At 39.0% G+C, this 16,231-nt stretch overlaps 1 protein-coding gene across 1 annotated transcript in view; it reads left to right on the forward strand.

The window, feature by feature from the left end:
- The first annotated feature begins 2,704 nt into the window (after window positions 1-2,704).
- Window positions 2,705-16,231, forward strand: part of LOC114940207 (netrin-1) — a 192,249-nt gene continuing 178,722 nt past the window's right edge. The window contains exon 1 of the mRNA XM_029314740.2: window positions 2,705-4,660. Coding sequence (XP_029170573.1) covers window positions 3,316-4,660 — 1,345 coding nt within the window. The 5' untranslated portion in view covers window positions 2,705-3,315. The remainder of the gene's footprint in view (window positions 4,661-16,231) is intronic.

Below are 16,231 nucleotides of genomic sequence, written 5' to 3' on the forward strand. Positions count from 1 at the left end.
AAGAACAAAACTTACAATTCTTTTGAGACTTGGAAATAAAAATATTCAGTCACGAAGAAGGATCAATTAAATTTTCCTAGTTGAGTATTTATTTTATTATTCACTTTCTCTGTCTTAATTGTAAGATCCATTTAGATTTTATGACGTTATATGTATAATATAATCTTCATGGCAGTGATAAGAATTGTATTTGGGCACATTTTTGCATATAATTCAAATTATAATCTAGAAAAACAAATCACGCGCGTTAATTAGAGTCAGTTAATCAAAACGTTACCCCAATGAAGGCGATATTCAGTGATACAGTGTATTAACGGAAACGGATTATATTGAGCAATATTATGCTCGAGTACATATATATAGAGGGACGATGATTGAACGGCCAAAGACAAACTAACGCACATATATAGTATGTATATATGTATTATCCACTATGCACTATACATTACGCAAAGACGGTATGTAGAGGGAATTGTGATGTTACATAATATTACACATATCATATAATATATTCATGCATGTAAATCTCCCTCTTGTGACAGAAAATTATCGTACAACGTTTCGAAAGACGAATCATCATAAAATCTAAATTGGATGTGAACACGGATCACTTTTGATCTGATAAAGAGTAAAGAGATATGTAGATGTATATTTTCTGACACTATTATTTTTTTAAGTAATGCGATCTTATTAAAAAAAATTTCTTATACATTTTATTGTAACTTATTAAAATCTCGAAAAAGAATATTATAATATAAGTTTTTTCTTCTTATAAGCTTAAATCTCTCAGACGTCATTTTCGAATATTTTTCTACGTAAAAATATCTTTCTATCTTATATACAAATAATCCGAATATTTTATTTATAGAACGTTAGTATATTATCTATCATCCTTACAGGGAGAGAATTTTTCGTTATATTTTATCGCAAAATTTACTACAATATTTATCATGTTTGGTAATAAGCCGAAAATTACCATGCTGCATGCATATTAAAATTATCATGAGCGATTAAGCTGGAAAATATTATGCTGCTGTTTTAAAATTTTAATAAAATATTTTGTTTTTGTGTCACTTTTTAAAAATTGATATATTTTTAAATTATTGAAATTTTACTCTGTATGTATTTTAGTAAAATTAATCACATATTTATATCTTGTTGTGATAGATATCAACACTGAAAAAAAAATGTTGTTGGATTAACAAAAATTCTGTTCGAAAATGGACAAAACGGAATTCTGGTTGAATCTACCAGAATTCCTTTTAATACAACAAATATCTTGTTTGCACTAATAAACTGATTTGTTGTACAAACAAGATGCTTGTTGCATTAAAAGGAATTCTGGTAGATGCTTGTTGCATTAAAAGGAATTCTGGTAGATTCAACCAGTAATTCCGTTTCGTTCATTTTCGAACAGAATTTTTGTTAATCTAACATTTTTTTCCAGTGAATATTTTAATCAAAAAAACTCTTATAAAATTCTTACCATATTGTCCCACGATAGCCATAACTTTTCAGGATAAATTCTAAAAAAAAAATTCTTTGTGTGAATTAGAGCCACGTGAAAACCGGAAGTAAGGAGATCTGAACAAAATTGCAGGAGCCAAGAAATTAACAGGTTTAAGGTACTTTTCGTACGCAGCATGCTGTATGCAGCATATTTCTTTGTTCCTTTATTATTTCAAGATTCAAATAACGATTTTTGCTTCTATATTCTCATAAGAATCTATTTTATTCTTAAAATCCATCATTTAACTAACATCCCAGACAGCACCAAATCCAAAATCGACGCATAAGATATCTTTAAAATATGTTTAAGATGTCTTTCGGATATTACATCATAATATTTCTTAAAGCTGTCTTAAAGATTTCTTAATGATATCTTATGCGCCAATTTTGGGCTTGGTGCTGTCTGGGATAATAATAATAGTATATTGTGTATCAAGTGCGGAAAGTTGACAATTGGTCACGAGTGAACAATTGTCAATCTGCACGTGATACACATACTATTTTGTATTACAAGTGCAGGCAAAGTGGCTTTGTGCGCGAGGTGGCCGATCGCACGCCGCCATCTAGCGGCGGCACGGTGCGGGAATAGCCGTGTTCAAAGTCATTGTCCACAACTGAAGCCGTGGGCAATGCTTTGCCCACGGCTTATTCACTCACCGCGTCGCCGCTAGATGGCGGCGTGGGAAATCGGCCGCTTTCCGCACAGAAAACACGCACACAAAGTGCCACTTTGCCTGCACGTGTAATACAATAATAATTAGAATCAACTAGTTGTGCGTGTTCTTCTGCTTTGCTGCCTCTGCTGTCCATTCAATCGAACTTCCCCAATAGCAACAAACTGCTGCATGCTGCACATGGTACTTGTAAAGTCGTCGAAACGGAGGGAAAAGTAAGAAAAGTCAAATGCGTGTCGCACCGACCTTTCCATCTCTTTCGAGGAAAGCATCCTCGGGGTCAGTTGACCGACTCCGGTCCATGGTAGCGCACGCAGCATCCCTCCGGCGCGCTTTGAATCCGTGGACCGCATCTCGCGTGTGGGGGGCCGCGAGAGCGTGCCGTCCGATTGGCCCGCGCGCGCGAGCGAGCGAGAGCGACTGACGGAGCCGAGAGGGACGGCGCGAGAACAAGGGGGCCGAAGAGGAAGGGAGGGGGCACGCATCGGCGGGGTGGGGAAACCCGCGAGCGGAGAGGGACAGTTCGGATGCGCATCGTCTGAGAACGGCGTTTCAGTTAGCGGCGAGCCGCTGTCGAGATTAGGGTCGTTTTTGTCCTCGGTTCCGATTCTCTTCCCCTTTTCGCGCCAGTTATCGAGTTCGTCCGCCGATCGCGTTCGAGGAAATCGAGGTCCGCGTCTCCGCGGAACTCTCCTCGAGAGCGAGAGGGAAAAAAAAAAAAAACTCTTTCGGAGTAGTGAATGAAACGGTTTCCCTTTTCCGGAACGGTATCTGGTTTCAGTGCGTGGAACAGTGCGTTTCTTTTTTCGTGAGGATATATCGATTCGTCGCGATATTGTTTTACGTTTTTAGAATAGTACCGATATAATGTGAACCGCTGTGAGTGTGTGAAAAATTTCAAAGGAGAAAAAAAAGGCGAGAGAGAGAGACGAACGACAGAGAAATTAAACCCGCTCCAGTTTCAACATGTCGCGGAGTCTAGCTTAAGACCCGTCGCATCTCGGTCTCTCTTACCTCGGAGGGAAAAGTCCAAGCGAGCGAGAAAGAGAGAGAGACAGAAAGAGAGGTGAAAGAACATAGTCCTCTTAGACGAAGGAGTCTGTGAAAAAAAAAAAAAAAGAAAAAAAAACCAATGATGTCGAAACTTGAACAAAGTCCGCGTTCACTCTTCCTCGGGACGCTCCTCCTCGGGCAGCTGCTGCTGACGGTCCACGGCGAGATCTACGCGAAGATGTTCTCCAGCCAGCAGAACCCGAGCGACCCGTGCTACGACGAGGACCGGCCGCGCCGCTGCATCCCGGACTTCGTGAACGCCGCGTTCGGGGCCACCGTCGAGGCCTCGTCCACGTGCGGCACCGGGGGACCCACTCGCTACTGCGACGTCACCGACGAGCCCGGCGGCACCGGCGGGATCGGGCACTGCCACGTGTGCGATGACAGCACGCCCCGACGTCGCTTTCCCGCGAGTTACCTGACAGATCTCAACAATCCGAACAACGTGACCTGCTGGCGCAGCGAGCCGCTCGTGAGCTCGCAGAGCTTCTCGGCTCCGCCCGACAACGTCACCCTGACACTCTCCCTCGGGAAGAAGTACGAGCTGACGTACGTCAGCCTGCAGTTCTGTCCGCGCGCCGCGAAGCCGGACTCGATCGCGATCTACAAGTCCATGGATTACGGCAAGACCTGGCAGCCGTTCCAATTCTACTCGTCCCAGTGTCGGCGGGTCTACGGGAGACCGAATCGCGCCACCATCACCAAGTCGAACGAGCAAGAAGCCCGTTGCACCGATAGTCACCGTTATACAGGCGGGGACGGCCTCGGACCGGTCGGCAGGATCGCTTTCAGCACCCTCGAGGGTCGACCGTCCGCCGCCGATTTTGACAACTCGCCGGTTCTCCAGGACTGGGTGACCGCGACCGACATCCGGGTGGTGTTCAACCGGCTGCACATGCCGCAACAGCCGGACCAGATGACGCACAACGGCGCGGAGGACCATCACGTCGCGGCGATCGGCCTCGAGGAGCTGACGAAGCGGGAGCGCGAGCGCGAGGAGCAGCGTCTCAAGAGCCAGAAGAACGCGATCCTGCTGCACGCGGACCCCCTGGTCACGGCCTTGCCGTCCGTCCACCAGGTCCTCGCGCCCCAGGAGATGCAGTCGAACGACGCGATCGACCCCGACGCGGTCCGCGACATGGGCTTCGTCCCGATCACCGTCACCACGAGCACGACGCCGACCCCGGGCGGTCTAGGTCCGGCGTCCGCCACCATGGCCCATCATTACGCGGTCTCGGACTTCGCCGTGGGCGGCAGGTGCAAGTGCAACGGCCACGCGGCCCGCTGCATCCCCGGCAAGGACGGCGAGGTCGTCTGCGAGTGCAGGCACAACACCGCCGGCAGGGACTGCGAGCGCTGCCGGCCCTTCCACTTCGACCGACCCTGGGCCAGGGCCACCGCCAGGGACGCCAACGAGTGCAAAGGTTGGTGGGACCATTTTCGTTCAGCTTGCGGCGGAGTGCGATTGGAGCAAAGTGATGTAGAAGCGCGCGTACGAACGAACTTGGAATTTTGTTTATATAAATATACTTGTCGGAGAGAGAAATATTAGGAATATAAATATGATGTTTTTTTTTTTAAATCGGCCAACAGAGCCAAAGCACGAAGAATTAATTATTCGGATAATTGTATCTCTTGGTTTGAGATCACTAAGTTCCATATATAAATTAATCTTGAAACTTACATATGGAGCGGGAACTGTTTCGGATCTATATTTTTCGCGCCTATTTCTCCATATGTAAGTTTCGAGATTAATTTATATATGGAACTTAGTGATCTCAAACCAAGAGATACAGTTCCGAATAATTAATTTTTCGTGCTTTGGCTCTGTTGGCCGATTTAAAAAAAAAAAAATATCATATAAATATACTTGGCCTGAAAAGCTATAGGAGTGTCCCAGAACTGGCGGAAAAGTCTTTAATGGCAGATTCCTCGTATCATGTGGAGACGATTTTGCCTTACAATTAGTGAAAACGTTGAGAGAGGCCATCGTTTTTAGCATGTTCCCCATTTTTGTTATTATGTATCTTTAGAACTCTCGAAATTTCTTCGAGTGGAATCTCATTCTTTTGGAGTGAAATTCCACTCTTTCGAAATGAGATTCTACTGTTTTGGTTCAGCAAACTCTATCTAAAATTATAACTAAAGAATGTAGTTCTGTTAATATTTTATTTCCACAAGGCTTAATTTCCAAAAAAGCCTTTATTTTCATCCGCTTATATATAATTCCAAAATTATTGGTGTCTCGACATTTTCGCTGAAAAAAAATCGTCTCCGAATGGTACCAGGAATCTGTCATTAAAAACTTTTCCGCCAGTTCTAGGACACCCTGTATATTTATTAAAAAATTTTATAATCGTGCAATAATATTCTTTTGTAATGTCTCTATATTTTATATTAATTTATTAAATATTGAACAATTGAAAGATTAAACGATTAGTGAGATGCACATAAAAATATCGTGGGATTATATCAATGTGCATAGAAAGAAATCTTGATGGAAAGATTTATTAAACAACTTGATTATATTTGTCGATATTATTGATGTTTTGACGATTTAAATTGCACTGAACTAAATTTTGATAACGCTATTATGAATTAATTGAAATGACATGATATTCCTGTATGCAGAGAGAATTGTCTCTTTGAATTTACCCTGAAAATTATAGTATATAATCATGGGACAATGGTACTAAAAGAATTTTATAAAAGTTTCTCTGATTAATATTTAACACAATTAAAAATATATATTTCCTACAATAGAATATAAAAAATATGTTTGATTGCACACATTAATATTTTTTATTATGGTAAATATTAATCTCAAAAAGCTTTTATAAAATTCTTCCAATACCATATGATCCTACAATTACCATAATTTTCGGAGTAAATTCTAAGAGAATTAGGTAATTTAGTAAATTATTAAATCGAACAATTGAACAATTGAAAGATTAAATGATTGATGAGATTTTGTATATAAAAAAATCATGCAATACTATCAATATGCATAGAAAGAATAACTTGATTATATTTTTCGATATCATTGATGTTTTGACAATTTTAATTGCGTTGAACTAAAATTTTTGATAACGCCATTATGAATAAATTGACATGGCAAGGTATTTTTGTATAGTATAAATCTTTTTGCCACGCAAAAAGCGAATGGATATTTTCACTTATATTCATAAATTACTTTGCTAAAATGCATCGGTTAATTCCTCCTCGCATAATAGGCCCTAAATAGTTGAACGCGCTCAAATACTGATAATTATTCAAACTGCAGGACGTGCAATTTGATTTTGTGGTGTAAACTTGTGCGCTTAGGAAAGTGCATTTTCGAAACGTTAGAGAATAGAGGTACATAGGTTTTGATAGTTGCGTGTGAGGGATAACAAGACAGTTGAGTTGCACATTTATGTTATACACACACACACACACATATATATATATATATATATATATATAATATAAAATATGCATACGCAAGTGTCTCGCGAATGTTCCGAGAATAAATGATAGATTTATCAATGTTCCCCTTTTGTTATATATTGTTTCATGATTGACAATGAATCGTAACATTATTGTGTTATCACAGATATATATATAATATTAATAGTTAAATATACATATATTATATAAAATCATGATAATACGAATTTTCACAATTTTAATAATTAATTTAATGATTATTAATCTAAGTAATTATATATTTTCCGAAATTAATAAGTAATATAATTAATAGCATGCTTTTTTTCAATGTCATCATATATTCATACGTACTCATACAGTATATATTATATTGTGAGAGAAGAAATGAAATGATGCAAATTTATAAATTAGCACATTTATATTTATAATATAAATTTTAATGCATAAAATAATATTATCGTATAACAATTAACTTGAAATAATTGGCAACCTTTTGCAAATATAAAGTTCAATGGATTCGTTTTTAATGTCAAGGATATTTCGATACGGAATTAGATCGATGATGGCTGATCAAATGGGGAATCGCCAGATGCGATAGCTTGTAGCAAGCTAAACATCTGGACGCTGTTTACGAGTGCAAAATTAAATGGACGTATAGATGCAGCTAGCTTTGAGGCTGGCTCCTTTGTAACTTCCGACCAATGTATTACTTTTCACGTAGCTGCAAGAGGGAGGGAAAATGCAATGCATATTAAACCGTTCTATCACTATACGTATCTATCACTTTACGATCGCAGTAAATTTAACGGTAATTAATTTTTTGCCTTTTTTTTCGGCGGACAGAGAATCTCGTTCTATTTTCATCAAGTCTCATTCGTCGCCATTTTTCTGTAATTCCGTCCTGTAAAAAGCGTGATCTTTGTTCCGTGATATCCCGATATTGCATTTCTGATTTTACAAGCTCTCTCGCGCGCGGTATAATTAATTAAATTTTTTTACCATATAAGCGAAAATCCTCACAAAACCGACATATATTTCCCTCCATTACACTATATGCTGGATATTAATTTTCAAATTCTTTTCCCGTTCATTTATTACAATGGTTCGAAGCCTGGCTACATTCTTGCCTATTTCAACGGATATACTACTTAATCATATTTTTTCTTTATCGAATTCTTTGATAAGTTTGCACTCAAGTCTTGCTAAAAGAAAACTTGACGTATAGAAAAACAAAATTTGCATTTATATAAATTTTACTATATTTTTTAGGTAAGATATCCATCAGATCAAAAATGAAAGAAATATACGAAACGAGTGGCAATTTGTGGAATCTTGTAATTTTATAATTCATATAGAAAACTTGATAAAATTTCGTTATATACGATCTCTCTTTCTTTCTCCCTTTCCGTTTATCCCTCTAAATCTGTATATCTTAGCTCTTTGTCGACTTAAGCAGGCGCATCAATTCGCGCTTCTTTTCTTGTTCATTCCATGCGAGTGAACAAGGTGCTCTTGCAGATTCGTCGCGGATTTTAGGGGGCTACGACAACAATCTCGTGTCACCGATGAGACTCTCCAGGAACGTCGGGTGTACCCAGCGCCCGTTATTCAACGCCATATTTATTGAATCTGTGGGATCGAGGATCCGTCGTGGGGTGCGCGCGTTCGGGTCTTTCTCTCTCTCTCTCTCGAGAAGTAAAAAATAAACACCGAGAAGACACACTCGCTCGATTCCGCGTCCCTTCTTGTCTGTACCATCCGTTTTCCCCTTCGATATCTCTCTCTCTCTCTTCCTGAACGAGATCCCGGGTCGCGCACTTTCGGGGCTCGTCCCCTTAATTCGAAGCGGCGAGGCGTTGCCCCCGAAGTCTCTCTCGTATCGCGGAGAGGCCGAAATCAAAAACGTCGGAGGGTAAAACCACCCTCTAAAATCGTTTCGAATCGATAAGGGACGGACGCGCCACCAGAGAGAAAAAGGAGAGAGAGAGAGAGAGAGAGAGAGGATTCTCGCGCGGCGGCGAAAAATGTAATCGGATTTAATTGGATCGGTGATTGCGAGAGGACACCCTTGTTTATTTTCGGGAGCTATGGAGCCGAGAAATGGAAGGCGCTCTCGAATGCGCGGCCGCGCTCCGAGAGAGCCGCGCGATTTTTGCTCTTATCGGCGAGCTCGGCGTTCGGCATTTTTTTTCGGCACAAAAACCCTGAATTTTAATCCGTATTGGAGATTTTAACGGCGCTCTCTTCGCTCTTGCAGTTACGCGAGATACTATAGTTGCCCGAGTGTCGTTGATTTCGAAAAAAATGCGCGGAATGGCAGCATCCACTTGCGAATATTTCACAAAGCTTTCTGATTTTTGAATTTGTTCCATAAATTTAGGAGAAAATCAATATAATGAATGAGCAACGATAAATTACACCAAACAATTCTTTTTTGTTGACACGATAATTAATTCTTCATTGGACATTATTCAGATTTAAAAATATTATCATCGTTGCAAAAGGATTTTTTTTTTTTAAGAACAAATAGGAAGAGCGAACGCTGGCTCACAACGCTGATTTAAACGAGTAAATGTCAGCGCGAAATATTTGATCCGTACACAACAACGACGCACCATTCGTATTAATTAAATTATTGACTCACAGCGAACCGTAACTAACGTTCTTCGCGCAGTTAATGCAGTGTTTGCCGCAATTGGGAATCGCGAATCAAATGGGAAGGCAGCGAAGCATCCGGAACGATTGTCGATTATTCCGATTAGAAAACACGTCGAGATAATTAATTAATCGCGCGACGAGCCGTTAAACGTGCGAGATTGCGAAAAATTGGCCGGCGCAAACGATATACGATAAAATACCGCGAAAATAAAAAAAAAAAAAAAAATGAAACGTCACTTTCGAACCGATCGATCGGTCCTTCGCGTCGCGACCGATCAGGATTGCGCGATCGGTCATCCGTGAGCAGATTGTCCCGTGCACACGCGATTGTCGCACCGGAATCATTTCTCCTTCATGCCGTATCGTACACCGTATTCTCTCGCCCCTTCTTCGCTCGATTTCGATATTGCGCTTTCACGCGTGTAGATAATCGTCGGCCGATTTTCCCGGAGAGGGACGATATAGGAGATATTTGTCTGGAAAATATTTTTTTAATTCGGTAAAATTAAGTTGAGCTCGATTTCATTTAACGCAGAGTGTCCAGCGGTCAGGGAAATCTGGACAACCGGGTATTGTCAGGGAATAAATCTGGAATTGTCAGCGAAAAGTCATTTACTATTTATCTGGATTTTTTCACGTTATTCTACATCTGTCTCAATAATTTGAAATTTTTTATTAAATAAATGTAACTGTTCCTTGACACCCAGTATGCTAATTTGCTGTGTTGTTAAAAATCGATTCATCTACAGCGTACGTATTCGTTAATTTATATTTTCATCGTCGTGTCATTTTATTTCAATGTATTATATATTTTCAAATATATTATAACATATTGCTCCAGAATTATAATATTGTTCAAGAACCTTATTTTAATTCATTTTTTATTAAAAATTAATACATTAATTTTTTATTAAACATGTTTTATTTAAAAGTTTTGTTGTAATATTAGATACTATTAAATATATATTAAAATATATGTATTATAATTTGTTAAAATACATTAAATATAAAATTTGATATAATATAAATAAAAAAGGTGATCATTATTTAAATAGATTATAGTGACACGTTTGTTTCGATTATCGTACATAATGCAGATTGTAATTGATTTAAATTTTTGTTTTTTTTTTAACTTCCTTTTCATTGTTAACCAAAATATCTCAAGGATTTCATGATTTAACATTTAATTAATTTATCTTGTAGATATATGCAAATTATATATTTGGAAAAAAATAATACTAAAAAGTCAGGGAAAAAATGAATTTCTGGTCTTGGAAAATCTGAAAGAGTCAGGGAATTTTTTTTATTGAGTCTGCTGGACACCCTGTAACGTTATTTAATAATACGGAAATATATATATTTTTTCCTAGCCATAGTACGCGTGCAAAGAAAGTTCCGTAGAACATGTCCACGAAAACGTGTTTGCAAATGCAAGGCGCATCGACGTCGCCTATGTTTGCGTAAATCCGGAAACTCAGTTGCACCGCTCGGGTAATTAACCGAATGCTAAATAGAAGTCGAATCAATGTTTCTCGCGCACCGCTTGCATGAAGATGTGTATAACATTTATATTAATGTAATATACATATATTAAATCCAGTTCAACCTGTTTATACGCAAAGATTCATATATTTTCGAATGAAGATATACGAATATTATATCGATTAATACCGTAAACTATGCCTGGGATGTAAACAATTTTTTTAAACATATATTAATTAACGTTAACAAGTTTATTTACGATTCTAAATTACTTGGCAAATCGTATAAGTTATCTGTTTATTTATCTGCTCGCATTACGAGTTGGACATTAAATCTGTTTTAAGCGAATAAATATATACTTTACATACGTAAATTTATGCAAGAAATCCTGAAATGATAATTTAATGAAAAAAATTTCTTCTAAAATATACATAAACAGATATATTCTTAAAAAAGTTTCTATTTATATAATAGCATATCGTGGAAGATTAATGTTACTGGCATTATTCTCTTTAAAGTGCTGAGATAAAATCAAGCATCCAAAATAATCGCCAGCCCTTGCCCACCCGCCGAAATTTCGATCCATCGTATCTTTGCGAGAAACATTTGCATCTCCCCTGCAGAATCTAGGACGTGTTTCCCCTTCGATATATTAGATACATATGTGCAATGCGTGTGCATGCGTGCGAAACGTCAACGCGCGCGATAAATAAAAACCATTCCGCGTTTCGTGTTACGTTCGAAGAAACGTCGCCATTAATTATCGCGATTAATTAATTTCAGACACGGGAGAAATTGCGCGCGATCGAACGCCATCGAGTCGATCTCGGGATCTCCCTCTTTAGCTTCGGTTATCTTCGATTGACTCGTTTCGTTACATCGCGGAAAAAAAGGAGCACGACGCTACCTATTAATTAATACCCAGTGCCGCGCCAGGTAATTTCTGTTCAAGCAAAATTGCGTAAAACGACACATATTTAGCGAACCGTTCGTCGCTTCGTACATTCTCGTTGATAACCCGATCATCTGGGTTAAACAACAAAATGAAATTTTTACGAAGAACAAATTTTTATCATTTTAATTTTTTAAAAATGGTAGTAATTTAATCAACCAACTCTGGCTATTTAATAATCTTTATTTAATATTCACGACGTTTCGGCCATGGGTTTCGGCCCTTATCAAGTGCTACAAATTATAATAATGACAATTATTAGAAAATTAAAAAATTAATTAAAAAGTAACTAGTGTGGAAATATTTATTGTTACTTAGTTACTTTTTAATTAATTTTTTAATTTTCTAATAATTGTCATTATTATAATTTGTAGCACTTGATAAGGGCCGAAACCCATGGCCGAAACGTCGTGAATATTAAATAAAGATTATTAAATAGCCAGAGTTGGTTGATTAAATTACTACCATTTTTAATTATCATCTGGTGACTTCAGAGATTTTTACATCTTTAATTTTTTAAATAGATTTCCTAAATATTTGTCACTGAAAAAAGTTTAAGGAACTTGTGAGAGAGAAATAAAGGGATATTTTTTACGAAGAAGAAGAAGAAGAAGAAGAAAATTGCATAAACGTAGAATTAGGAAGAAAATTACAATAATGTCGCGCGCTTAACGATTCTTTGTAATACACTCGCCGATAGGAAATCTTAACGAGAGTAATTTCACGAGTGGGTGTAATTGGCGATATGGCATGAGGATAATTGAAAGTGGGGCCGCCGATCGCGAAGGCGATTACACAACAATAATGTTCCGGTTAAGAAGCTGCCCGATTCGATGATCGAGCCACGAAGTATATAAAGCGTCGAGAAAGGTCTGGTGATTAATTTCCATTTAGATCCCTGACGAAAGAAGAAACGGGATTGCATGCTTCGCGCGCTCACGATTCTCTCTGGGAATTAGAAAACACAATTCTCCCGCGATTGCAGCACTTTTACGGCCGCGAAGAGCTTTAATAAAATATACTTTTACAGCCGCGCGTGCGTTTTTCTCTATGTCCAACGTAACACTCGGCACTTCATTACATCGATCGTTTTCCACCGACAACCCTGCGTAGAACAAATACACGACGGAAGAAACGATATGGCTTTAGCTGCGCACGCGACGAGAAAGATTGACACTCGTCTATAGTCGCTTCTGCCTGATCAATTTTATATAATAAATAATTCTCGTTATATATTCTCGTATACATATATAACAATTCTCTCGCAGAAAATCGACTCTGGAACATTGATTATGCGAGACAGGTACTTATTACGTAATTATTTGAGAATTTGATCAAGCGAAATTTAATGATAATCTAATTTGTTTTATAATGCTCATGTAATTTAATATAAGAACATAGAAGAGCGAAGAGAAAATCTCTTTATATAAATATTATTCTCCCTTTAAATTTCAATATTTTATTAAACGAAAAATACAGTTTTTCTATACACGTGGTATAGATAAGTATATAAATTATATAAAATATATATATACATATATATTACATCTATTGAATATAATTTTTTTCATAGAACAAAGAATCGACAGTCAAATTATTAACGTACGAACAGGCTCATCGGCTATATAATAATTGAAAAACTTTAAATTAGGGAGAGAATAGGAAAGGTTAGCCAATTAATTTATGCGTGGAAGAATCGGAATAACGAGCTTCTTTCATGGGCATTTTCAAAGCTTTATCCACAAACTGACGTGTGCCGACGATACTCTCGAATCTCTAATACATATATATCGATCGTTAACTTCCGCTACGACATTCATCCACAGATAGAATTGTCTTTTAGAATTTACCCTAAAAATCATGGTAATTATGGGATAATATGTTCGATAGTAAAATTTCCTATGTACATATTAATACTTTTTATTATGGCAAATATTAATTATATAAAAAAGCTTTTATAAAATTTTTCCAATACCATGATATATTGTCCCACGATTTTCAGGGTAAATTCTCTCCGGGTGCACATACGATATCTCAAAAGTTCGATATACTCTCGGTTCTCCAAAACTTAAGTAGTAGAAGTCGAGCAAAACTAATTAGCACGCGTGTGTAGCGCAAAATTTCGCTAAGAATAGCTTTAAGTAACTTTCCTCGGTGCATATGCGCGTGACGTTAACTTGATACAGATGAGGGAACGGCGAAGTGGGTTAGGTGTGTACGCATACCGGCCGGTCTCTCTCTTCGCTAAGACCCTCTTCTCACTCTCTCTCTCTCTCATCCGAGGCGCGGCGTTAATTTGACGCGGCGTGTCGCGGCACCCGTTTACCGCAATGAATTATGTTCTCGGGGGCACGTTTATACGACTCGCGCGCAGTTACACGCCCGGGTGCTGGACCCTCTTTCTCTCCCTTTCTTTCCTTCCTTCGCTCTTCCTATTCCTCCCACGACATTAAGCTCGACCTCGATGGCGATTTTACGGCGTTTTTTGCGATGTCAGGTGCCCCCTCTTTTACGGCGTATTGTACGCGTGTGTATATATATATGCGGGATTTTACCGCATGCGTTTAGGACGGGGTGGTGCGTTTATTCGCGTCACGGAGCCCTTGCGGCCGGATATTTCTGCGGAATGTGGCGCGAGGTCCACGTATATAAAGGACGATTACGGCGGATTTATGGCGTTTCTTGCGCCTCTTATTTGCTTGCAAATTAAGGGATACGGCGATGCTTATAGCGAGATATAACGCTTTAAATACGTATAAGAATGATATGAAATGAATTATGAAATAAGCGAGTACCACCCTTGCGTCAGATTTAAGCGACGGGAATGAGAGACACATTTGTTCTCTCTTATTCAATCGATAAAAGCATTCATTCATAAGATCAATATACATATTTTATTCTCTTGGAGTTTACTATGAAAATCATGACAATCGTGGGACAATATGGTATTGGAAGAATTTTATAAGAGTTTCTCTAATTGATATTAATATAAAAAATTAATATCCACCACAATGTTTGATTAATTTTATTATGTTACATTAATAGTATATTGTGTATCAAGTGCGGAAAGTTGACAATTGGTCACGAGTGAACAATTGTCAACCCGCACATGACACACATACTATTTTGTATTACAAGTGCAGGCAAAGTGGCGTTTTCTGTGCGCGAGGTGGCCGATCGCACGCCGCCATCTTGCGGCGTGGGAAATCGGCCGCTTTCCGCACAGAAAACACGCACACAAAGTGCCACTTTGCCTGCACGTGTAATACAAAATTTATTATGTATCCTATTCGTATTTTTAAAAAATTCTTGCAATATCATATTGTCCCTCGATTACCATGATTTTCAGGGTAAATTCTAAGAGAAAATTCTCTCCGTATATATATTCTTAACGACAAATAATACTATTTTTTTTATTTACGTTCATTTATTTGCAAAAATTATCCGTCGACGAATAATAAATAAAATAATTTCCCACCCTCGATTCTATTCGATTGTCTTCGGCCTCCGCAATATCAATAGGCGTAAAACGCAATTTCATGGATCGATGCCGAAGTCCTGTCATCGCGCGATCACGTCAAGGATGAGACGCGAAAAAATTCTCTCCGCTTCGCTCCGCACGAGAATTGGATGCGAGGAGAAAAATGAAGGACGCGCGCTGACATTCGCTCTTCCTCGCGAGAAGTTATGCGAATTTGTTCCGCGCCGCGACGCGGGGGCACTCGACGATTTTATTACGGGGATCCTCCTTCTTCAATTAAGCGGTCGCTATGGTGATCGCCGTCGGCGAGTCCTGGTTTTGCGGCCGATGGGATCCGGTGCACGCGGAGGTTCGGAGCGAAAAAAAGACAAGAGGATGAAGGGAACGCTCCCCTTCTGCGGCTCTCCTTCATGCGGACTCTCGAAAAAGAGAGAGCGAGAGGGAGGGAGGTCCTGGTCCAGGAGGTAAAGTGGATAACGCGAGATTATACAAAACAGGCCGCCCGCAGCCAACAGGCGTTTTCGCCTTTGTGCATTTTGCTACTAATTGCATCGTGAATCTTCTTGATGCATCCGCGTCAGTTGTTCCGTCGTCACGTCGCGATCCGCAGGGTTGAAAAAAATGTTGCTACATTTTTTGTATACCGTAAACATTTTTTTTTTAAAGGAAAAAAAAATATACCACCAGTTTAAATATTGTTACGTTTTTGCTGTTTTTTTTTTTTCTTAATCTGGTAATGAAACGGCTCTTTTCGAGACCGTCCCTTTCCGTTCGGAATAGTCGCCAGAGTCAAAGAGTCAAAGAGAATTAACCAATCAAATATGCCGTTCACGTAATACTCTCTTTTTCTCTCTGGCCTTTTTTCTTTTAACGCTATCAAAACGATCCTTCAAACAAGCGAAGCTTGCGAACGACATTTTTACGCCCGTCCGAATTCCTCGGCGTTTCTCGAGAGGTAGAAACTCGAAGAGCAGACGATCTTCTCGAGTAGCA

Source organism: Nylanderia fulva, unplaced genomic scaffold, assembly GCF_048542155.1.
Source record: "Nylanderia fulva isolate GAGA-0341 unplaced genomic scaffold, ASM4854215v1 Scaffold16, whole genome shotgun sequence".
NCBI lineage: Eukaryota > Metazoa > Arthropoda > Insecta > Hymenoptera > Formicidae > Nylanderia > Nylanderia fulva.